The 26,514-nt window shown below is 43.5% G+C and overlaps 1 protein-coding gene across 1 annotated transcript in view; it reads right to left on the bottom strand.

The window, feature by feature from the left end:
• Positions 1–26,514, bottom strand: part of LOC308042135 (rap1 GTPase-activating protein 1-like) — a gene marked incomplete at both ends in the record, with an annotated part of 189,226 nt that overhangs the window by 42,454 nt on the left and 120,258 nt on the right. The window contains 8 exons of the mRNA XM_080347247.1: positions 7,154–7,256; positions 7,339–7,465; positions 12,218–12,331; positions 14,554–14,657; positions 15,894–16,040; positions 17,592–17,726; positions 18,398–18,484; positions 18,670–18,741. Of these exons, the coding sequence (XP_080203373.1) occupies positions 7,154–7,256; positions 7,339–7,465; positions 12,218–12,331; positions 14,554–14,657; positions 15,894–16,040; positions 17,592–17,726; positions 18,398–18,484; positions 18,670–18,741 (889 nt within the window). The remainder of the gene's footprint in view (positions 1–7,153; positions 7,257–7,338; positions 7,466–12,217; positions 12,332–14,553; positions 14,658–15,893; positions 16,041–17,591; positions 17,727–18,397; positions 18,485–18,669; positions 18,742–26,514) is intronic.

Genomic DNA, 26,514 nt, shown 5'->3' with positions numbered 1-26,514 from the left:
GATGATCTCCAACAAGCACACAAGTGTTTACCCTCAGCTATAGATCAGAGACAAGCCTATGTGCTCTTGGAAGGTCTGTGAGACCTTGGGATTTTGTGGCTCTGTATAGGTGTATAGGAAATGGTATGTGTAGAATGGTGTGAGATCACAACCGTGCATGTGTGTTCAGCTCGATTTATGATTGCAAGGATGGAATGAGCGTGTGTGAAACTTCTTTCTACAAGAGATGCAGCAGGTGCACAAGTGTGAGTATCCCAGAAGGGCTGATGAGCCGGGTTGGAATGGAGGGGAGCACGTCCTAGGCAATTGTAAAGGAAAGAAGAAGGAACATAGTCTGAAAGAGAAATAGAGAGGAAGAAGAGGTGCTGAAGTTGGAAGCCTTTCCTTGCTAGCAGGAATTAGCGCAAGGTCCTTCAGATATAATTTTTCCCTGATACCACGCTCCACTCTTCTTTGGCTAAATGACCTATTTGGAAACATTCTATATCACTGTGGGAACAGGTAGGTGCTTTTCCGTAGCTGCGTGAGCACGCAGGCGGTAGCTTTTGCACACATCTGTGTGTTTGTGGAAAGGCTTCTTTCTGCCTGTGTTTCGGTGAGGGAGCCTATGTGTGCATGCGGAAAAGAAAAAGGAAAGCAGTAGGCTCCAATTCTTGCATATTCATAACAATTTGGGGCAATTTTTCACATACCAAGCGTCTACAGGAGAAAGAATGGCCTAAAAGCAGGCTACTGATGTTATCTAGCGTCAATTGCAGGACATGCAGTCTGTTTCGGCGGAGATTCTGAGGGTCTTTTTATCTGTCTGACGATCTACCTCTCCACGCTGGCAGTTCTCCTCTGAAGCGCAACTGGTACACACTTACACGAAGAAAATTATTAGTTCCTTACATCCAGTAGATCTATTAATTTCTAGTCAAATATAAGCTAAGAACCCTGCTTCTATACAACTTAATCTTCTGTCCGCACGTCCTCGTGCTGGAGGATCTAAAATTTGAAAAATATCCCTTCGTTCTGCAGGTGGTTAGAGAGCAGGTATCATGGCATTGCTTGAGGATGGGTAAGTCCTTTGTACCTTGTCCACAGTCTATATTGCTTCAGCAGCTTCCATTCCTATCGCATCTGTGTCCACACGCAAGCAGGGGAGAGGTCAGCTCCATATATGCAGAAACTCTTCCCCAAACACTCACACTTGTGCACATGCTTCAGCTCTTGTATAAACAAGACTCCAAATAAACGCACGAGCCTGTACACCCCATCGGACCGTCTCACAAGCGTGTACAAACACGGGACTCCGTTCAAAATTATGCACCACTACCGTCGTGTATAAAAGTACAAGCACGTCTATGTCTGTGCAGACTGACAAATTTCTATGCAGACGTTTGATACACGAATGGCTACACGTGCAGTCATATCGCACAGGCTCTGCTGTTCTTTCGCTAAATGACCTCTTTGGAAGCGTTTCTCGGGTAGGGCTACCTCTCGGATTTTTTTCTGGTATAACTGTGAAAAGTCAGCACAGGGAAAGCGTCTACATAAACACATTTCAATCCTGCCTTGTTCTGCCTTTGTCTCCTCTACCTAGATGATTCCCGTTTTCTCTGTTCACTTGAGGTGTCATGATTGTTCTGTTGCACACAGGCACAACCAACACACACAAAGTGTCAGCAGACACATTCACTGGAGCACAACACCAGTGCAGATGCACACAGGAGACGAAATAAACACCCATGTGTGTGGAGAGAAAGAGGGACTCACATGCGGGTTGAGAAATGGCTGGATTCAGCAGGCGCTAAGGCACACAGAGACTTTCAGGGACACTGTCTCCACAAGCACTGGGTCAAGTCTGCAGGTATCCTAGACGTTGACAGTCGTGCCAGCACCTGTGACTGTGCAAAACTACCAGACGGTGACAGGAAAGACACTGCCTCTCACACAAGCACACAAGTGTTTGCCTTCAGCTATAGATCAGGGACAAGCTTGTGAAGAGATGCTCTGTTGCACTTTCTTGTTATGACATGTTCTGTTCCGTTTCTCCTGTAGGTTGATTGCTAAGTGTCTTTCCTCAGGTGACTGTGAAGCATTTGCCATGGATGAGAAGTACCATGGCTCAGCGTTCAGTTCTGCCTATGTCTGTCGCTGATTCTTTCCTAGCAGAGCTCCCTTGCGTCTGTCCACATGAGAAATGCAGGACTGTACAACTGGAGAGATGCAGAAGCGTTCCAACAAACACCACAGCTGTACACTCATTTAAGCTCAAACATGAATGGAACCCACAACCAGGCACACGCACGTGGACAGACGAGTATTTATAAGCACAACTTCATTCACACACAGTTTGATCCCAAAACAGGAGCATATCTGGGGGTACCCTCCAAATATGAAGCCATGTGTACGTGTGTGCAGTGTCTCCATCTTAAACAGACGTGTTTACCCTCCAGCATGAAAGTGCGTTTCTCCTACGTCCTCCTGTAAGTAGAAGTGAGAGGGCGTGCTTGCAGAAGTGTGCATGAAAAGGTAGGTGCTTTTCTCTAGCTGCGTATGCGTGCACGTATGGGCGCATATACCTAGAAGCTTGTGGAAAGGCTTCTGCGTGTTTTTCGGTGAGGAATCCTATGTGTGTGTTAGTAACAGAACCAGTTTTACAAAACGTTCCTGAAATGATGAATCAGTTTTGTAAACTGTCCCTGAAAGGATGTTCAAGCATATCGTGTTCGAGTATACTCTTATCTTAACAACCTAGCTTTATCTTAGCCTAAATACGCATAGAGTGAGGAGAAGTACATGCAGTATCTCCGGAGGTTGAGCAAGTCAGCAGTTATCTAGCTATAGAAGTAGCTCGCCTGTGCAGTACCCAAAGGTGAAAGGGACAGAAGTGATGAAGACTACTTACTTCATCCTGAAGACTCCCTGAAAGACCACCAGAGGACACTGCACATGATCAAAATAGTTCCAAGATGTTGCAATCGATGTTGCAATCAATGTTGAGTAACCGTTACGTATCTTAATGAATATACGAATATGTATGTGAATGGACTGTATAAATACTGTGTAACTTAAACTGAGCAGGGAAGCCAGCTTTGGGTGTGAACCCCTGGTTTCCCAGCGCTGAAATAAAGCACCGCATATAACTACGCCTGTGGTTATGTGTCCTTATTGCTAACATTTTGGCGACCCAGGTGGGACCTCGTGGGCTGCTGAGGTGGGTCACGTCTCGATCCTGCTCCGGCTAGCACCGAGGTATTCTTGGGGAGTGCATCGGATGCGACTGACCCTCTGCTGCTCATGACGGACCTCTGACTGGTAAGAAGGTGCTTTATCTGGATTATTGGCTACCCACCTGGTCTGGTTTTGGTCTGGTAGCCTGCTGGTCAGGCATCTGGTAGCCTGCCGGTCAGACGCAGCGAAAGCCACGCTCGGTTGGGCAGGGAGCTCCCGGGGTATTGCCTAGGCAGCCGTCCGTCAGCCAGAGGGAAACCTCTGCGGGCTCGGCATCTGGTCTGGTCTGGTAATTTGTGTGCACCTGGTCTGGTTATTAGTGCTGCTCAGCACCTGGTCTGTAGTTCTGGTGATTTAATCTGTATTTACTGTTGAAACTGGTGATTTGATCCGTGTTTACTGTTGTTCTGGTAAAGTTACCTGTGTTATCTTTCTGTGTTAGTTATCTATATCCTTCTGTGTTGATACGTGCAATACAAAGATGTCACCATTAGATTGCCTGTTGAAACATTGGAAGGAGGGTGGATTCGGACAATCAATGAGTAAAAAGAAATTAACTGAATATTGTACTCGCCGGTGGCCTGAATATGACCTGCCTAGTGAAGTACAGTGGCCACCGGAGGGCACGTGTATGGCTATAGAAAACAGTAGCAGTAACGCTTTAGAATTGGATGTGCCGTGTCTTGCACCTTCGGAAACAGAACCCTCTGCACCTAAACACCTTAAACCCTGGAAACAATCAGCTGGTCCTTACCGAGAAAACCTCCCGGGAGTATGCAGATGCCAATGAATCCCTAAACATCTGCTAACCTCCTTTATCAGTTGTGCCACAAAATGGGGCCCCCTATCGGATGATATTCCTATTGGTACCCCAAATCTAGGGATTATTTCTTTTAATAACCATTTCACAGTTTCTTTTGCTTGATTGGTGTGACAAGGGAAGGCTTCTGGCCATCCAGAAAAGGTATACACCACAACGAGTAGATATCTACATCCACGAGTTCTGGGGAGTTCCGTGTAATCTATTTGCCAATAATCCCCGGGTTGCATGCCTGTCTTAATTTTCCCCATTTCTATTTTTCTTTTTACTAGAGGATTATTTTTCAAGCAAATTTCACACTTAGCTGTAATAGACTTTGCCATTGTTAACATCTGGACCGAGATAATTTGTTTCCTTAGATAAGTTACCAATGCTTCTGCACCCCAGTGACACTTCTGGTGTTCTGTCTGAAGTATTCCTCTCATAATAGTGCTTGGCACCACAACTTGTCCATTGGTGGTTACATACCACCCAGAATTATTCTTGCTGGCTCTTACTAGACTTACAAGTTTTTCATCTTCTATGGAATATTTAGGTGGCTCTGAAGGTAATAAATCAATTGCTCTTACCTTCTGGGAGACAAGACCCACCATTGTTCTCACTTGCCGTGCCACCGACCGAGCTGTTTGATCAGCAAGCTGATTTCCCCCAATAATTTTCAATGTTCCACTTTGATGAGCTTTACAGTGCATTATAGCAACTTGTGATGGTTTCTGAATGGCATTAATCAAGTTCAGTATTTCCTTCTGGTATTTAATGTTTGTTCCTTGTGAAGAGAGCAGTCCCCACTCTTTCCAAAGGCTCCCTGCACATGAACAACTCCGAAAGTATATTTTGAGTCAGTCCATATGTTACCTTTCTTGTTCTCACTGAGTTCCAATGCCCTAGTCAAGGCGATTAATTCCGCTTTTTGTGCTGAGGTGTTTGGTGGTAAGGGTTTGGCCTCAATTACTGTCTTGACAGTAGTGATCGCATATCCTGCATACCATACTCCACTTTCCACAAAGCTACTGCCATCAGTAAAGAGTTCCCAGTCAGTTTCTGCCAGCGGGGTGTCTCTCAAATCAGGACGACTTGCATGGGTGTATTCGATGACTTCCACACAATCATGTTCCAGATCTCCTTCTTCAGTACCTGCACCCAAAAACTCCGCAGGATTCATTAGGTTAGTAATTTTTAGAACAACATCATCTTGTTCTGTCAGAATTACCTGGTATTTCATCATTCTGCTTGAGGAAAGCCAATGGCCCCCCTTTTGTTCCAATACTGTTGTCACCATATGGGATACAAACTCTTCTATCCTTTTTCCCATAGTCGCAATCAGAATATCATCTACATATTGTAGCAACAAATACCATTGTCGAGGGATCATGATATGACCTTTTGTAGTCCATTCCTCGAGTTCCTTGGCTAGTTGATTTCCAAAGATGGTTGGGCTATTCTTGAACCCTTGTGGAAGGTGTGTCCAGGTTAATTGAGTTTTCCTCCCATTGTGTGGATTTTCCCATTCAAAGGCAATGGGAATTTTTGCTTTCATGGTCAAGGGGTATGCAGAAGAAGGCATCTTTTAAATCAAGTACAGTAAACCATTTATATTTCTCTTTCACAGATGTTAACAAGGTATATGGATTTGCAGCTACCGGATAAATGTCCTTAGTGATCTGGTTTACAGCCCGCAAATCTTGGACTAATTGATAACTACCATCAGGTTTCTTTACTGGAAAAATTGGAGTATTATATTCTGATTCACATTCCTCTAGAATACCATATTTCAAGAATTTTTCAATTAGAGGTACTATGCCTAACCTAGCTTCTAGTTTCAGTGGGTACTGCCTCAACTGTACTGGCTTGGCATCTTCCTTCAGTTCCACTTTTACAGGCTGGGCTGGTTTTGATTTCCCAGGTATGTCAGTCCATCACAGCCTCCTCCACTGCTTGTGGTATTTTCACTACCAGGTTTTCTTTTAATAACAGAATTTGTCCTACCTTAGATTCTGGAATTTTCATTACCAGGTTTCCATCCTCAAATGTTATTACGGCATCCAATGTGGTCAATAAATCCCGTCCTAAAAGGGAAACTGGACAGTCTGGAACATATAAGAACTTGTGGGTTAATTCCTTTCCTCCAAAACACAAATCTAAGGGTTGTAGGAATGGCCGTACTTCTTCCTTCCCTGTGGCACCAACAATCGTTGTCGTTTTATGACCTACTGTTCCCTGTAAGGAATTTAGCACAGAATAGGTAGCCCCTGTGTCCACAAAAAATCTCACATCCTGGTCTCCCACTTGTACCGTCACTAAGGGCTCCTTATTCTGGGTATCCATTTTTGTGCTTTCATATAGTCAGCTGTCATTACTATACTCCCCCAGCACTATAGTTTGTACTGCATTTCCTACTGCATTTGGTACCCAACTCATGGAACCGGGACAGTTCGGGCATTCGTTTTTCCAGTGTCCTTGCTGCTTACAATAAGCACATTGATTTGAACCAAGCTTTACAACAGGTCCCAAAGGAATTCCCTGAACATTCCAAAAACCACGCCCTTGACCGTTTCTAATTCATCTACCACGGACTCCTGTTCCTACTCCCCCACCTTCTCCTTGGACAACAGGTCTTGCTGATAATGCCTTGACTGTTCCTTTTCTCTCTTATTATTAACTTTCCAGGCTGTTTCTAACATAACATCCAGATCTCGTAATTGTGCCCCCTCCAGTTTCTGTAATTTCTTTCGAATATCATCTTGAGACTGTCCTAAGAAAATTAAAGCTAACTGAGCCCTTGCTTGTTCTGTTCTTGCTTGTTCTCCATAGAAACACATGAACACACTCACACAGGAACACACTCATTCTTTGCAATCTACTGTAGCTCCTTCTGCAGTGTGTACAGCAATATTTATTCATGCTACTGGAACACACTTCCCATTCTCCATTCCCCATTAGGATTTGCATGCTGGCTTCTCTCCCATTTCTCTCAGCCTATTATCTACCTATGCTTTCCCAAATCTCAAGGATGGCATACGAAAGATTTTCCAAAATGATTGTAGCTCAACATCACATATGTTTCTAGAAGCATAACCAGAGGATTTTTTCTGTTTTTCTTTCTTTCTTTTTTACCTGGTGAGCTGGAAGTACTGGGTGTGCAGTCACTGTCATCCAGCCACATAGTCTGAACCTTTGAATCCTGTTTTGGAAGGCCCTTAAGAGAGCACCTCAGCTCCTGGAGAGGGCAAAGAAGACGTGTTTTAATAAAGCACTTGGTAAAATCAGGGAGGGTAGCCTGTTAGAGTTCATACACCCACCCTGTCATTCTCCTCTTCCTCAGATGTTTCATTTTCCCTCAAACTACTACAGCAACTGCTTACACTGGATGAAGAACGTGAGAATGGCTGCAACACGCAGTATCCTGAAGTCTGACTCCTGAGCATTCTGTGAAATGTAAGCATTCAACATTATCAGGCTTATTGTTACACATAGGCTTGCACTTTTTGTGACATAACTTTACCATATAGTAGTCAGCAACAGGAAATTATTCATCCACAGCTAGTTTTTCCAATTCTGGTGAACTGGCTTGCATTCCTTAATTTCTAGTTGCTACTTCATTTAGTAGAAACACCACTTCTTGTTTCCATGCTGGATAACTATAATCAAAGGACAAGACTGAATTTTTAAGTCACAGACCTAAGTGTCTTCAAGCAGAGTGAGTCAAACCACCTGCATTTAAGCACTGTTAACCTCTAGACATTCATTAAAATCAACAGATGCCTTCACTTTGGAGATTAGAGATTTTAGAAGCCTAAATACAACATGTTGAGGTGTTAAACTGAGTATAAAGGCAAGGCACTACCCAGCCTTGGCCACCCACATCCACTCTCAGCCTATTGTGTTTGGTCTGGTGAAATTCCAGACAGTACAAGGAAGCTATAAAAGCACACTTTTCATGTCGTAGAGCTTATGAATTGTTACTGCTATGTTTCCAGACAGTTTTAACAGGAGGAGTAAGGAAAACTTAGAGACATTAACCAGTATTATAGAATTATTAACTAAGAAAATTCAAGGAAGCAATGGGAAGGCACAAACAAATTACTGAGATCTGCATTATTTTAGGATGTCTCAGTGCCAAGCCATTAGGATTGAGTGTCAAGCTCTTGCACAGACATGTCAGAAAGGTCCTCCTGCTTACAGATAGGAACATACCTAGGTGAGGATGCCCTTCCTGGTGATTTTGTATGTGCACAGCTGCCAGTAGCCAGGCTCCTGTAGGTCCATCCCACTAGACTTTTAGCTCCCACAGGGCCATTACAATAGGAACATTCAAAGCAAAATCTATTGGATCACTTGACTGCCACTCTCTCAAATGTCATGGTCACTGAGATAGCCATGATATATACCATGTTTCATATCTGTCAAAAAGGACCCTTTAGGTCAGCTTCTCCCAGCTCAGAATTTGGGATCCACTGCTTACAGTCATCTAGGAGAAAGAGCAGTTCATGAGGCTGATAAGCTCACATGGTGGAAGGTGCACTGTGCATGTAAACCTAACATTTATGGTGAAATACTCACTGCCTGCAGAAGAGATCAGCCAATAAGAGAGAGATGAGTGCTTAAAAATGTTAAGAAACCCAAAAAAGCTAGGAGAGGCAAGAAAGATAAGACACCTTCAAGATACTAAATATGTTTATTCCTTCAGAAACACTGCAAAATGTGGCCAGTCTTGACCTACAAGCAGTAATGAAACCTAAAGTCCCAGGCATATCACATGCCAGCATGCAACAGGGAGAACAGTAAAGACAGGGCCAATATAGGCCAAAGGTATTTCCTCAGGAGGTTAGGAAATATATTTTGGAGGAAATGAAGACCAACACGCTTCTCTATTGGCAGAGCAAATCAATAACATGAATTTAAGTGAGTTAGAGCCCAGATTTTTACAAAGTATCTCCTTCTCAGCATCCTTCCTCAGCAGGTTTCTCCATCCTCACCTACTGACCTATGTCATCCAAAGACAGTAGAGACAGAGGTGGAAAGATGTTTGTCTGCTCTTGCCTTCTGCAGGCGAAGCTGTTCTCTTCTGGCTCATCTGAGAAGAGGGGAGGGGAAGAGAAGGAGAGGCACTCAGCAGCAGCCTCTTTCCCTCATCACTAGTAGAGGCTGTTTCAATGGCTGCTAACTGGGCAATGGGAATGGGCTAGAGCCAAAATGCTCCAATAGAAGTTATCTGGACACGTCCCTTTCCCAGGACTCCTGCTCCTGGAACTGCCAGTGGAGCATTACATGGTGCCACTTGGTCTCTCCACAGTCCTTGAGGTCCTCTAAGTAAGTTCATGCTCCTCTTAGCCAAGGCTCTCATTTCACCCCAAAAGTCTTGCCGGTATCTTCAGTAGGTAACCAATGACAGAGAAGCATCTGGTCCGCGCTTGATTGGCTTGATGTCCCTACTCAGATGAGTCTAAGGATGGAAAACACAAAAAAACTTTTCCTAGGATTTGGGTGTACACAGTACAGTGCTTGATTTTTCAGATGCAACCCAGAAAGCCATCTGATCCTGAGGAGGTTTGCTATGTGGTTACTTAGGCGGGGTTCATTCTTTTAAGTCTATCCCATGGGAAGAAGGATTATTTGGAAGCCTACCTGGACAGTAAAGCAGAAAAACTAAGGGTAATTGTCCCTGCACGTGGTAGAGAAGCCCAACTGAACAATGCAGTTTCATGGACTGCAAGCTAATCACTGCAGAATGGTGTGTTGGCAATCAGCATGTGAGGAAAGAGAGCGCTACTGTAAAAGAATTAATCTGTGTTCCCTTTACATTATTTCCAGCTTGGTTTTAGCACAACATGGACTAAGGGTTTGATTCGGTCTAGAATCTGTAATTATTATTTAAGACCAGCAGCAACATGCTGAACATTTTTGTGACAGAGAAATTTCCTGTGACACTACTCTCTGGGGAGAACCAGGAGTGGATTGATTGACATACTGCCAGGGATGACATTTTTAATATGGGCTGCAGAAATTGCTCTAGAACCAGCTGGAACTCTTTTTGCATTAGAAATATGCCTATATCACAATCCTGATTTGTGGCTTCACAATTAATGAACAATACTATTTCAGTAGAACTATCTTTGAGATAGCCTGTTAGAATTAAACTCCTAGACTGTTACTGCAATAATGTGCTAATACTGTTTTGGCGAATATAGTGCGCTCTATGTGGTGGAATTCCATGTCCTTGATTCCCTGTCCCAGCTATGATGCAGAAGCTATGACTTGTACATGGGCTGGTCCCTAACTCTGAAATTACAACTCTAACTCTGGCTAATCACCAGTTGTACTAAACTCCATGTTACATCCCACCTTGTAAACAAACTGTCCAGGAAAGAGCTAAACTACCACAACTGTGAAAAGACTTCTTCTGGTGATTGTACAAGTGGTTTTGGATCCAGGACTGGAAAAAGATGCTCAGAGAGAATCCTGGTGACAGAAATAGACTGCCAAATCGTACAGGTCATGCCTCATGTGCATAAACAATATTCATGCAAGTATTGTCAGTGAAATCCCATGGTATGTTTGCTCTCTGAAAGCATGTCATATCAATTTGAAACAGCCATTGCATCTGGTTCACCTCAGCTGATGAATAGACACTGGGGGCTGGGAAGTGGATGAAGCCCGCAATCAAATGTAGAAATCAGGAACAGATGTCAAGAAAGCTTCATCATTTTCTTCCAGGACATGCACACATTCTACAGTATGCTAACCAGGACTAACCAAATTATGAGATGTTTTCTTACTAGGCAGAATTCTTGCTGATTATGCAAGGTTACTTCATCTGCCTAATCAGAGCAAGAGTCCTTCACGTGTGAACCTCTAATTCATTAACAAGGTCCCAGGCAGTATGAGGATGGGGAGGTAGAATAATGTGGTAAGGCTGGAAGGAGCTGCTGACCAATCAGTGATTCCATGTCCTGCATTCTCTCTTATCGTTTGCTGCCAGAGCTAGCATCTTAAATGGTCTATATCTCCTAGCTGTGCTCTCATCCTCCACCAAAATTTTGGACACCCACCTAAACCAAAAACTAGTATCACAAAAACATATTTACCAGAACTCTGCACCTTGGCTGTGACAACATTTTGGGTAGTCGCACAGCTGAACTACTGCAGATAGTCACCAGCCTGCAATTCTTATGGAGCTTTGGATCTACCTGGAAGGAAGGCCCTTCCGTATCAGACTTGGCACCTGGAGCAACACACAGGCCTGGCTCTAGAGCATTTCCCGAAAGTTTCCTAGAGCAGCCCCAGTCCTGAGAAAGGGACATGCCTTACTACAAAGTACTCAGTGCCCTTTTTGCCACAGGTCTCATCCAAGTTCTCATGAAAAAAATCAGGTGTGGCAAGCTGTTCCAGAAAGTCAGCTGCAGTCCTGGATTTAGAGACAGGCTGCTCTGGAATCTTGTAAATGTAAATGTATAGTTTCCATTAAGTCCTGAAGTATCCTAGATAGGATCACATCCCAGCATAATGCAGCTTAGCAACAGCAAAGATGCACTACCAGGAAAGTACATTTTTATATAGTTTTTGACCACCAGAAACTGAAGAACTATTTTGCAGACTACCACGTGAAGTATTTTGCAGGAGTACACTAGGTATGGTATGGCGTACTTTAGCGATGAAACTTAGGTGCAACACACGAGACCCCACTGTAACACTTTGGGGGGACTGAAAACAGACTAGTAGTTCAGACTGGTTTGGAGCAGCAGCGTGAATCCTGCTTGAAGGGGCAGAACTTGAACACAACTCAACATTCCAACAAACCCTTGTCCAAGCTTCTCCATGAAGCTCCAAAATCAACCCAGAGCAAACTACAGAGGAAAAAAATACATGAGTAAGCATGGACAACTGAACTGCTAGGGCTTTGTGTATCCTGTTGGATGCAAACTAACATTACAGTAAAGATACAGCCAAATCACCTTTAAATGGTTCAATCTTTATTCACTGGCTGTTTAAGAAAGCTGACTTACTTACTTGCATGCTTGAATTACTGTTCCATGGCCAGACATACAACTTTTAAGATACTGCAATGCCTGGTGTGGGCAATCTTAGTAAATCCTCCAAGAGAGCAAGACATGCACCATGCTTAAGTCAATACCAGACACACTGAGTGTATTTCAAATACTAAAATTATTTTCAACTCACTTGCTTATCCTCCTGGGGAATTCTGGAGAGCTGGGACTGGAGGATCCATCAGACTTCAGGTCAAAGAAAGTTCCTGGACTGTCCAGCACCTTCCGTATCCTCTCTGCAGTGCCTCTGTTGGGAAAAAATAGAAACCAGCTGTACCCCATGGTCAGAGTTAACTACTATCTATTCTAACACTTTCTTACCAGCCACAATTACAAAGCTGGATCTTTCATATACACATGAAAGTACAGTTGTGTTGAGAAGAGTAGGTTCCTCACATGTGACCTGTTGAGGGCAATATATTAGAAATGGCCAGCTTTAAGCTCCTTTTGAATTGATATAAAAGTTAAAATTAATTTCTGTACTCTCTTTTAATTCTTCCTCTTTTTCTTCTACCCTCCCCATTTCATTGGTCTTAGAAAGTTTTAGGATTGATTAGAGAGTTAATGTATTTATTGCACAAAGAAAAAGGATCCAGCAAATTTCTGTTTCAGGAGGGTTACAATAGTTTTGTTGCTACTAGTACTTGTCAAGATACTTCTGAAGCAAGCTGTCTGTGTAAGTAACTGAAAAGTGGGGTATGTTTAATTAAGGATTGGAAAACTCAGGGTTTTTTTGAGTGAGTTTTGTTGCTTCAGTGATGGAGCTCACAAAGTTCCTCCTGGGTCAGCTCTGCTGTCAGAGCCTGCATACCATTAAACTACAGCTTCAGGGTGAAGTCACACACAGTGTGTTAATCTCTCTTCTGCCAGAGAGACTGCTCCAGTCTCCCCCATTCTTGCTGAGTGTACTTCCCATCAGCCCAGGTACCCATCAGACTCATGCATGAACCAGTTCATGGCAGAACCTGGCAGACAATCCAGTGAAAGTTGATACTTTTTCTGTTAGATTAATGGGCTGAATCAGTTCCATGAAGAGTTCACTGAACATCTGAGCCATCACAAGGAATAGGACAGGATTGGGTAGTTGAAAGAGTTAGTGGGACTGCTTTTCAGTGGCATTGAACCATTAGAACAGACCAGTTGCTGGTTAAACTGCACCTTCAAGAATCAACCAAATAGTTTTTCACAGAACACAAGATAAGGCTCACTGTTCCTCATATCTATAATACGATTACAAATAAACAAAAGGAAAGCTAAATAAACCAAATAACTTGCCAATTCCCTCCTAGCAAAGGCCAGGGGAAAAACCAAACCAAAACAAAAACCAACCAAACAAAAACAAAACAGAAAGAAAAGAAATCTAGGGATTTTCCTTGTTGTAGAAAACTTTTACAGATCTTTTAAGGGGATAGTGAATAATGTTGTACACAATGTAATGGGTTGGCAGGTGCAGCTGCATAAGGTACAAAACTATTCAAAGTAGTGAGGAGCTATGGCTACTGTGTTGGCTTAGACTGTTACATGGAAGTTGTCTCAGATTTAATTTTTCTCAAAGAAGGTTCTATACTGTATTCTATACTATTTTTATTCAGATTAGGTCCTAGGCATCTCATTAAAGAAAGGTCCAAGGGAATACCTAGAAGGGAAAATGTAGTAATTCTTCCTGTTGTGAAATCACTATTTTCCACATTAAAGATAGCTTTTTTCCCCCTTTTACGCTGAGTCTGTAAGCTGTCCTCCGGAATTCTTGCACCTGGAAAAAATGTATATTAGATGCAGAGCACTCATGTGACTTCTGAAACTCTGTATAATCTTGAAAAGGAGCCTCAGCAAGAACTGAGACAAATTTGATTTAACTAAATCTCTTGTGACCAACAGACAACTTTTGAATGGTTAAAATTCTGTCAAATATGCCAAATCACTCCTTGAACCTGTATGTTACCCTTTAAGTATTTCTCACACCATCTAATTTGTTTTGACTTAAAGCTTTTTTTAAAAAATCCTTTTTTTTCAAGGTATCAGAAGTTTTGTCTATTTGAACTTTTTGACACAAAACCAAACAACCAACCAAGCACCCAATTCTCCCTTGCCAAATAGAAGCCTTTAATCTGATTGTTATCTGAAAGTGATGAATACAGAACAGGAGAACCAGGAGTCCTGGAACATATTGCACAATATTTAAGAGTGACATTACTATGTTCCTCCACCCATTTCCTCCCTTCTTCCACTCATATTGATTATTCTCCTTTACAAAGAGCCCTTTTTGTTTTGTTTGTTTCTGTCAATTGTCCATTTCTCCATTAACTCATAATGAGGCTTTTCTTCCCATTCCAACCATTTCCATTTCCATACTCATTCCTGTCAATTACCTTTCTGTCCTTATACATGCCTTTCTATCTCCCCTTTCTCATCTCCTTCTATGTTTTTTTTTTTTTTTCTGTCTTTGTCTCATCTTCCCACGGCTCATACCTCTTTTCCTCCCGTATGTTCTCAATGCCAATGGCACTACTCCGTCGCCCATGGAACCAGCTAGCTCGAGTACGTGAGGGGCTCCTACCAGGCAAGGCAAAAGACTAGAAAAAAGGAAAGTGTGACAGAAAAGAGAGCGGGAAACATGACGGGAAACACTGTGGAGAACTGAAAGCATGGAAGAGAGTTTGCAATGTGGATCCAGATCCTCTCCTTTGCTTTGCAATACAATAGAACAGCTCAGCTCCACTGGTGCAAGGAGTACTTTCTGTCAGTGAGAAACATAATCTAGGGCTTACAAAGGTGGTACAAGAAAGAGACTGAAAGATACAGAAACAAAGTCAGAACAAGATACACAGCCACTATACAGAGAAAGAGGCTCAGGAAGGGAGGTATCCCCATGTGATGAGAGAAGGAGAGGCAGAATCAGGAAGGCAGAGAAAAATAGAAGTTAAAGGAGAGAAGGAGGCAGCAAACTCATCATTACTACGCTGTGAATTAGTTGTGCTGACATAAGGAATGCATACAACTGAGGAAACTGTCACCAATAAATTTCCATACTGAAAGGAACCTTCTTGGCTTACTCAGAGATGTGTTTTTGTAGTTTGCCTGTATACTGACATCACTAGTGCAAAGACCATAATCAGCTAGATGCACTTTGGCCAAAGTGACCATAATTCCAGTATCAGAAACATGGATCCTTTTCTGGTAACATTTGTCATGGATTTGTTATGCTCACATTGATCACATATGTTTGGTATCCTTATCAAATAAGAAAGCCTTTGATAGTGACTAGAAATATTCACTCTTTCTCACCCCAAACTTTATTAACTCTGCTATTTGTTCCCAACATACAAATTATGTTTACAGCAAAAACGCACCTTGAATAAGCATTGCACACCTGTTTATATTACAGAAAAGAATCTGATTGGTGAAATTGAAGAAAATGGAACAGATCTAGTGTCTTTATATTCTCAGCTCTTGCCATATGAGAATACAGCACCATTCTAGTCAAACCACAGTACATGCATTTTTTTAAGGTATGGCAACATACAGGATCTAATCCAGGATAGATATCTGATGCAGAATCATGTTTGGCTTTCTCCTCCCAGTCTGCATCAATCTCAGCTCTAGTTTACACATGAACTGAGGCTAGAGATAGGCACAGACAAAACAGATTGCAACACGTGCTGTCACCACTTGTGAGATGGGATTGTACAACAGAAAGACATTCACAGAAAGACAAAAGGACAAACTAATAGGGAAAGAGAACTAAGAATGTATGGATGGCTCACAAAGGTATGCCAGGTTTCTTCTTACAGCCCACTCAAATACCTTACCGCAGCAATGGCCTTATGGCCCTCGGTGACACTCTGGCTGAGGGCAAGGCCAGGTGTAGCTGGGCGGCTGGGCAGGGTGGCTGGCTGCTGCTTTCTCATGGATATCCCCATGGTATCCAGGCTCTGGCTGCGGCCTCTAATCACCCGCTGAACAGTGGGGAAGCAGGGAAACAAACAAACACAGATACACATATAGACCTGCACACAGTAGAGCAGTAGGAAAAGTACCACAGTTTGGGTGGAAAGGTGTGATAAACCAGCACCAAAACCACAGAAATCCTAATTCCTAGAAGACAGCATCTTAGATATTACCCATTTTTGGTCCTAGCCAATTCATGGAGCTCACTGCCAGTGGAGATCTCTTCCTCAAGTTTATTCTCTACTTTCACTTCCCTTTTCCTGTTGCAAAAAATAGAGATTCCCTACCAGTATCCCAGCAGATTGGATAAGACAGCATAATCTGAAGAATTCTTACCCAGTACAGGCTACAAAACAGAAAATCAAACTCCTGTTCAAGACTGTAAGGTTCAGTCTTGCATGAACTTGGGTGTTGGTTCCAAAGGGAAAGGAGCCATACTAAAGTCTGCAGCATCTGAAAAAGCTATTTTTGAGTTTACTCAGCCTTTTCCAGCCTTCTGCAAAGGTCATATGTCTACATGACATGCAAATCACAGCATCTGCTATAAGTCAGAAAAGGACATTTTGGGATAATTAGTGTAAGACCCAGATGGGTAGGAAATTCCTGTTTAGCAGCAAAGGCAGGATAGACTGATTGTATGTAAAAACACACCTCATCAAAGCATCCCAGTTCTGACCAAAGCTACGCATATAACTATATGTAAATGGATTAGTTTGACAGCCCTTAACAACTCTAACTAGCCCACCATGGTCATCTGAAGAAATAATGTATTTCTCTGTCCAGACAGCTAACTTACACAAAAGAAGTGGTGAGGCACTTCCACAGAAGTGGGAGAGGAAAAGTAGATAGGAAAATGATATAAGATTCTCAGTTCAAAACTCAGTTTTCCTGTTTGTACAAAAACTTTCCTATCTCGTATCATCTTGATCACTTTTAAAATAAGTTCTGCCACCTGATTAAAAAAAAAAAAAAGAAAAAGAAAAAGAAAAAGAACAAAGTGTAATCTACACTGAACAAAAGAAAGTAAATTATCTCTGGCTTTTAGAGAGTAAGTAAAGCATCACAGTTTCTCTAGATGGTACACTCACAGATACATTAGAAACGCTCTTGCAGTGGCTCTTGCAAATATTTCAGTTATGAGGAAAATTAAGTGAAAGAGATATGCTGTAGGAACTGAAAGCTGCTTGCTACTAGGTATTACTATTCCTCTTGCAAACACTCATTCCTTTTTCTGTAAGTCATGGAGTGACACCTCGTCTAACATTAGACGACAGCATGAAGCATAAAGAATTTCATTTCTTAGGGACAATAAGGAATTCCACCCTAAGCCACACTGTAGCTCTGTAGAAAGGCGCACAGGAAGGGGAAAAATTTTTCTTGAGACATATGGCAAAGGAGAGTTGAAGATGCTCTAGAGAAAGGCTGCTGGATTGAAAGACTTCTTCTGTCTCACCCTAAGCACAGCTGACCAGCAGGGTGAATATTCCTTGGAGGGACACACAATGAGCTTGAGAAAATTATGAGCAACTGGGTAAAGGAATCAATCCACTATGGCTCACCTTGAAATTCTCAAGGAAGCTCCCACTGCCATTCTCTATCTTGTCATCCTCCCCTATGGGCAACCCCATCATACTGCGGCTGCGAAGCTGCAGCTCCTCAAAAAGGCTCTCCAAGAGGGCACTCCGAGTTCTTTCCTGCGTCAACATTAGGAATGAAAACACAACTATTATTGGGGGCGGAGGGATTATTTTTCCTGTTTTTGCAATGTCTCACATCTGTCTTAAAAAAACAAAAACAAAACCAAACATCATGAAGATTATTTTAAACAGTATGAAGTGGTTTTAGATGTGGTTTTAGTGGCTTAGATTTTATGGAACATATTACAATAGTACCTAGCCATTTTAAACTCTTTCTAAAGCAAGTCATAAAGGACACCGGTACTTTTTTTACAGGTGATGAAAAAGAGGCATGAATTGAGGGCATTTTTTTCTAGATCAGGTAAGCAGCAGAGTGTGGAACAGAATTTTAGTACCTTGAACCAAAATCAGTGAGATCAGTACACATCCTGCAGCACAATACTGAGTTTCAGCTAAAACAGAATTTCCTCCAGCAAAATGCATGCATCATATTCCCACTCTTACTTGAGGATTAGACCTTTACATTAGGAGGTACCTGTTCATATTCTATCACACCTGCTGTGAAATACGAAGGAAGTATCACATAGCCAAGTATCATAACATTTCATCTTCCTTTTTAAAGCAACACAAAATAAGAAGTAGAAGTAAAAAGTTATACTGTATTTTCTTAATCTGGCAGTAATATAATTTTATAATTTTTAATGCAAACAACAAGGTAATAGACCCACCTCTAATTTAGCAAATTTATCAGCTCGATAGCAGCTGTACTCAGCATTGATGAGCTTGGCCAAAAGGAATTCACGAAACTCTGCACTCTGCAAAACAGGATGAAGACTAGACTAGAAATGAAAACAATAATAAAAATATCACATGAGAAAAGCTCTGCCTTTCTGCTCTTTAGACCTCCAAAGTCATGTAGCCAGACTGACAACACTGACTCAGAACTCCAGGGTATGTACCATATTACCCTGCCATCTAACAGTGGACAAGAGAAACAAACCTTTCTAAATATGGCTGGATTTGGCAGAGGGGGTCCAAAGAAGGGGACGTCATCTCGGGCTGTGACTGAAACCTGAAAAAATATAAGGGGGAAAAAATAAGTATCATAACACAAGTGAGACTATCAAAGCCTTCAGACTACTATGGTATATCTGATCCCTCCTGAATAATTCACATATCGAAAAGAACTCAAATATGTTATCCCATGCATCCAGCTCTTTCTGAACTCAGTGAATAAATGTGCTGATTTATCTTCCAGAAATTCAGTCAGCTAGATGTGCACACAGTAAAAGCAACAAAACCAATAAAGTGAATTGGTTTTTAGAAATCTGTAATAACAAGCAGTATATTTGGAAAAAAAAAAAAAAAGCTTCTATTCAGCCGGCAAGATTTACCTCCACTAGAAGAACCTCTGTCAATGTGATTATAGTGATCTTTTTTTTTTCTTTTTTTTGACAGAGAATTTTCAGTGGAACTACACTGCACAGTGAGGGGAGTATCTCAGTGACACCACCTCTCTGAGACACATATGGTACACATACAAAAGCACTTTCTCAGCAAGAGATAAGGATATCCATGTGGTTTTTTGTCTTTTTTTTTTTCTTTAACCGTGCTCCTACCCGACATATCAATGCCAAAAAAGTTACTGTAATGAAGTTTTTATATAGTCAGTTGGCTCTTCACACCATTTACTTGTAATTATACACAGCTATCTTACCAGATACACACAGCAATTAAGAATATTTCACAGGCTTTTTTTCGCCAAGTTTGATGTGGTAGTTCAGATTTCTCACATCATAGGCCAGCACCCTTAATTACAAGGCCTCTCACACCCTCCCAATAGATATCTACCAGTTAAAATCCTGCCTTGCATTTTGTCAGGCATGTCAGCATCATATCTGTGCCTCGCAAAATTATGGAGAAGATTATTCTAGAAGTTACTGAAAAACATCTGAATGACAACACAGTCCTGCTTAACAAACTTAATTTCTTGCTACGACAAGGTTACCCACCTAGTTTACCAAGGGAAGCCTGTCGATGTGATCTTTTTGGATTTCAGTAAAGCCTTTGATACTGTCTCTCACAGCATCCTCCTGGACAAGATGTCCAGCATACAGCTGGAAAAACACTTGTGGGTGAGTAATTGGCTGATGGGCTGGGCTCAGAGGGTTCTAGTAAGTGGGGTTATGTCAGGTGGTGACCAGTCACTAGTGGGGTTCCTCAGGGATCCATCTTAGGGCCAGTGCTGTTCAATGTCTTCATAAATGACTTGGACACAGGACTTGAGGGAATACTAAGTTAGCCAATGACACTAAACTGGGAGGAGCTGTTGACACTCTCAGATGCAGAGAGGCCCTGCAGAGTGATCTGAGCAAATTGGAGAAATGGGCAATCACCAACTGCATGAAATTCAACAAGGGCAAGTGCCAGATATTGCACCTGGGGCACCGCAGCCCTGGCTGTACATACAGACTGGGGAACAAGATACTGGAGAGCAGTTCCGTGGAGAGGCATCTGAGGGTTCTGGTCAACAGCAAGTTGAACATGAGCCACCAGTGTGTCCTGGCTGCCAAGAGGGCCAACCATGTCCTGGGTTGCATCAAGCACAGCATTGCCAGCTGGACCAGGGAAGTGATTGTCCCGCTCTCCTCTGCACTGGTGTGGCCTCACTTGGAGCACTGTGTGCAGTTCTGGGCACCACGGTATAAAAAAAGATACTGGAGAGTGTCCAGAAGAGGGCTACAAAGTTGGTGAAGGGTTTGGAGGGGAAGCCATATGAGGAGCAGCTAAAGTCACTTGGTTTGTTCAGCCTGGAGGAGGGTGTTGTGTATTGATAAGGATCATGGCTGAAAACATTGTAGCGAAACTAGTTCATCCAGCCACAGGAGATGACACATTCAGTATAGGGTGAACTGCGATTTACATATCAACAACAAGCTAACAAGCCACAGCCCAGGCCAGCTGGCCAATACTGGAGGTGGGGGATGAGCTGGAGGGTACATAGCTCCATCTTCTGATATGCACAGCTTGGCAAACAAAGGGGAAAAGCTCAGACCCTTCAACATGGCCCCGGATTTGTCGAGACTTGTCGATCTTTCGCAATCACCCCTTTCCCCCGCAGACTCTTCTCTACTCGGAGGGCTATAAAAAAAGCTCGCTTAAAACAGCACTGATAGGGAATCCACCACCCTGAGGACCCTCAGCCCACCAGCCTCACCACGGACACTTAGTGTTATCAGAAGTGACCTTGGCAGAAGAACTCTGTGTAGGAGCTGTACCTTCAGCCTGCGAAGGCGCCGTGGCGGGGGCAGCAGCTGCAACGGCAGCTTTCACTGTTTTGCTCTTTCTCGAGCGGCTCGGAGTGCTTTTTGCCGAAGCTTCCGAAGACGCACCGCAAATCTCAGGACAACAAAGAGACGCAAACCTCCTGTTGAACGCCATTTCTCTTAACAGAAGCACAAACTGACACACATTCAGCAAACCAGATAACACCATCACAGTTCTATCAAAACTCCAAGGGTATTCGAAATTCTCTAAAACATTTGCGAACTGTCCTAGCGAAAAAACGAAAGTATTGTTAGTCAGCCTTTCTAAAGGTTCGCTTGACCAATTAGCAAACACAGACCCGTACGGCTCTTTAATCTCTCCTGGAGGCTTTTCAAGGTAAAGCAGAAGCGAGTAGAAATTCATTAGCGGCTGCAGTATAATGAAATAAACCAGTGACAAACCACACAGTATCATCATGAGCATTGTCCAGTTCCTTGTTGTTATATAATGAATACTTCGATTTAAAAAGAAAGCCCAACACAGATATGGAATCAGTGAGCACAATGCAGAAAATAACTGATACAACTTGAGCCATAACATCTTTAAATCAGTGGAATTCACTTTGCCTTAATAGCACTAAATAATATCCGAAGCAAACAGGCGCGCGAGTATCACAACTCTATGAGTTGGCACCGTGCCAAGAAAATTGAAAGGCACGTCAGAGCCGTAGAAAAGCCAAAAAATCTCCAAATTTACCCCTTTCTCTTGCCCCACGCTGGGCGCCAATTATCTGTCGAGGGTTAAGATTGTGGGGTGACAATAAAACCCTGGCAGATGTATTGTTAACCCCCTCTTCCCCCCCGACTCCCCCCTTTTGCCCCTCCCTCTCCCCCCTTCCACTCAGGACAGGTGATCGGGAGAGAAAAAGAAGGACAGAGAGAAGAGAGTTAAAAAAATTAAAGATGTTTTACTAATGCTACTAATAAGAATAGAGAAAATAATACAAAATATACAAAACCAATCTTGAAAGTCTCAGCAACTGCAGAGCCAGCACCCAAAGTCCTGGATTAGACTCCACAGCCAACCAGAGCTGGATTCAGTCTGTCACTAGGCCTCAGTTCGCAGGGACGACTAGCAAGGTCCTCTCCTAATGTCGGCCATAGGGAAAAGGGAAAAGAAGGGCCGAGATCCTTGTGATCTCCCATTTTATATGAAGTATTCACGTGAATGGAATGTTATACACAGTTGGTCAGTTGTTCCTCGTCGCCCCTCTCGCGAGATGTCCATCCATGCTTATCAATAAGTTTGCATTCCATTGCTAGGTTTTACCAAAACATGTGTCTGGTTCTCCAGGAAAATGCAGTTAATATGAAGGCTTTAGCTGACAGGCAAAATTCACTGAAAGAGAAACTTGTTTTTAACAAAACCAGGACAGTCGCAAACCCCATTGAACAGCGTGTGTGTCAAAAATCCCATAGACAGCCTTTGTGTCTCAAACCCCAGTGGACTGTGTGTCACAAACCCCATTGGAGAGTGTGTGTGTCACAAACCCAGTAGGACAGCATATGTGTGTCACAAACCCCATTGGGAAGTATTGTGTCACAACCCCCCCCTGGACAGTGTGTATGTCACAAAAGCCGTTAGGCAGTGTGTGTGTCACAAACCCCATTGGAATGTGTATGTGTCACAAACCCCATTGGACACTGTGTTTGTTACACCCCCCCTGGACAGTGTGTGTGTCAAAAGCGCATTGGACAGTATGTGTGTCACAAACCCCTTTGGAAAACGTGTGTTTCACAGATCCCATTGGACAGTGTGTGTGTCACAAACACCACTGGATAGTGTGTGTGTCACAAACCCTTCTGGACAGTGTGCTTGTTACAAACCCCATTGGACAGCGCCTGTGTCACAAACTCCTTTGGACAGTGTGTGTGTGTCACAACCCCATTTGACAATGTGTGTTTCACAAACCCCTTTGGACAGCGTGTGTGTCACTAATTCCATTGGACAGTGTGTGTGTTACAAACCCCATTGGACAGTGTGTTTGTGTCACAAACCCAATAGGACAGCATGTGCGTGTCACAAACCCATTGGACAGTGTGTTTGTCACAAACCTCATTGGACAGAGTGTGTGTCATAAATCCCATTGGAAATCGTGTGTATTACAAAACCCACTGGAGAGTTTGTGTGTTACAAAGCCCATTTGACAACTTTTGTGTCACAAAACCCTTTGGACAGAGTGTGTGTCACAAACACCATTGGACAGTGTGTGTGTCACAAACCCAATAGGACAGCATGTGTGTGTCACAAATCCCATTGGACAGTTTCGTGTGTCACAAACCCAATTAGACTTCATGTGTGTTTCACAAACCCCATTCCACAGTGTTTGTGTCACAAACCCCATTAAACAGCGTCTGTGTCAAAAACCCCATAGACATCGTGTGTCTGTCGCAAACCCCATTGGACTCTGTGTGTGTCACAAAACCCTTTGGACAGTGTGTGTGTCACAAACCCCATTGGAAATCGTGTGTGTCACAAACCAGCCCGGAGAGTGTGTGTCTCACAAAACCTATTTGACAACATATGTGTCACAATCCCCTTTGGACAGTGTGTGTGTGTCACGCACACCATTGGAAAGTGTGTGTGTCACAAACACCATTAGACTGTGTGTGTGTCACAAACCCGATTGCACAGAGTGTGAGTCACAAACCTCCACGGACATCGTGTGTGTCACAAAACCTATTGGACAGTGTGTGTGTCATAAACACAATAGGACAGCATGTGTGTGTCACAAACCCAATTGGATAGCATGTTTGTCTCACAAACCCCATTCGACAGTGTGTGTGTCACAGACCCCATTGGACAGCATGTGTGTCACAAACCCCATTGGACATTGTGTCTATCGAAAACCCCATTGGACTGTGTGTGTGTCACAAACCCTTTTAGACAGCATGAGTGTCTCTAATCCCATTAGACAGCATATGTGTCACAACCCCCCCTGGACAGTTTGTGTGTACAAAAACCCATTGGACAGAGTGTGTGTCACAAACCCCATAGGAGAGCGTGTGTGTCACAAACCCGAATGGACAGCGTCTGTGTCACAAACCCCACTGGACAGTGTGTGTGTCTCAAACCCCACTGGAGTGTGTGTGAGTCACATACCCCATTGGACAGTGTGTGTGTTACGAACCCCCATGGACAGCCTATGTCTCACAAACCCCTTTGGATTATGTGTGTGTCACAAACCCCATTGGACAGTTTGTGTGTCACAAACTCCTTTGGACAGTGTGTGTGTTTCAGAAACCCCATTGGACAGTGTGCTTGTCACAAACCTCCTTGCACAGTGTGTGTGTCATAAACCCCATTGGAAATCGTGTGTGGCACAAACACCCCTGGAGAATGTGTGTGTCAGAAAACCCTTTTGACAATGTGTGTCACAAACTCCATTTGACAGTGTGTGTGTGTGTCACAATCCCATTGGGCAGTTTGTGTGTCACAAAACCCCATGGACAGTGTGGGTGTCACAAACATCCTAGACAGTGTGTGTGTCACCAACCCCATTGGACAGCATATGTGTCAAAATCCCCATAGACAGCATGTGTGCCTCAGACCCCACTGGACTGTGTGTCACAAACCCCATTGGACAGTGTGTCTGTCGCAAACCCTATTGGACTCTGTGTGTGTCACAAACCCCATGGGACAGCGTGTTTGTCAAAAACCCCCCTGGACAGTGTGTGTGTCAAAAGCCTATTGGACAGTGTGTGTGTGTCACAAACCCCCTAGATAGTGTTTGTGTCTCAAACCCCATTGCAGTGTGTGTGTGTCACATACCCCATTGGACAGTGTGTTTGTCGCAAACCCCCCTGGACAGTGTCAAAAAGCCCATTGGACAGTGTGTGTGTCATAAACCCTATTGGACAGCGTGTGTGTTACAAACCTCCATGGACAGTGTGTGTGTCTCTAACACCCTAGACAGTTTGTGTATCTCAAACCCATTTGGACTTTGTGTGTGTCACAAAACCCATTGGCCCTGTGATTGTCAAAATCCCGCCTGGACTGTGTGCAGGTCAAAAGCGCATTGGACAATATGTGTGTCACAAACATCTTTGGAAAACGTCTGTGTGTCACAAACCCCCTGGACAGCTTGTGTGTCACAAAGCCCTTTGGACACTGTGTGTTTGTCACAAACTCCATTGGACAGCGTGTGTGTGTCACAAACCCCATTGGACAGTGTGTGTGTTAATAACTCCAGTAAACAGCGTGAAACAAACCACCTAGACAGCCTGTGTGTCGCAAACCCCATGGGACTGTGTGTGTATCACACACCCCTTTAGAAAGCATGATTTTCACAAACCCGACTGGACAGCGTATGTGTCACAACCCCCCCGGACAGCCTGTGTGTCACAAAACGCGTCGGACAGTATGTGTCTCACAGACCCCCTAGACAGTGTGTGTGTCTCAAACCCCACTGGAGTGTGAAGGACGACGTTGCCCAGTCCTGCATTTCTCACGCGGACACATGCAAGGCAGTTCTGCTAGTAAGAGAGCATAGACAGTCGTAGGCAGTACTGAATGCTGCTCCGAGATACTTCTCACTTATAGCTAATGCTTCACAGTGGCCCGAGGAAGGACCCTCAGCAGTCGATCTACAAAGAGAAAAGAAACAGATCATGTCTAAAAGCGAAAGAGCAACAGGGCGTCTCTGCGCAAGCTTGTCCCTGATCTATGGCTGAGAGCAAACACTTGTGTGCTTGTCGGAGAGAATGTGTCTTGTCTGTAAGTGTCTGGGAGTTTTGCGCAGGTCAGTGTGGCTGGTTTGATAATCAACGTCTAGGATACCTGCAGAGCGGTCCCTGTTGGTGTGCGGCCAGTGTGCCTGTAAGTCAGTCTGTGTTCCTAGCGCCTGCTGTATCTATCCATCGCTCCACACGCGTGTGAGTCCATGTCTTTCTCTCCACAAGCACGTGTGTTGATTTCGTCGCACATGTGCATCTGTGCTAGTGTTGAGCTCAGCAGAGTGTGTCTCTTGACACTTGGTGTGCGTTGGCTGTGCCTGTGTGTAACACAGCGCAGCCATGACTGCTCCAGTGAAGTGGGAGTCCAGTGAACAAGGAAAATCATCTAGGCAGACTCAAGAGAGGAAAACCAAAGAGGGATTGACGTGTGCTCGACAGAGACGGATTCCCTGTGCTGACAGTTCTCAGTAACATGACAGGAAAGCAGAACTGTAGATCGATCGGAGAAATGCTTCCCTAGACGACATTTTGCAAGTGAACTGTGCGCGGCTTTCGGGAGTGTGCCTGGAGAGTGCCAAAACCAGCAGAGCCTGCATTCAAAAGCGGGTGGCTATGTGACAATTTCACCGGTGCGTGCAATCACATATTCTGACTGGCGTCTTTTATACCACAGCAGCAAAAACGTATTTGCGTTCAAGCATGTATCAGAAACAATGTGTGAACTGAGGATCTTTTGGTATTTTCTCCGTACGGCATGCTTCGTGGTATCTTACTGCGGATCGCAGGTTTAGCGGTTTCTATACACGACTCGGTATAGGGAAAGAGAGAGCATGCGTGTGCCT

This window comes from Nesoenas mayeri, assembly GCF_963082525.1.
Source record: "Nesoenas mayeri genome assembly, chromosome: 1".
NCBI lineage: Eukaryota > Metazoa > Chordata > Aves > Columbiformes > Columbidae > Nesoenas > Nesoenas mayeri.
This window is presented reverse-complemented; position numbering and strand designations above follow the sequence as displayed.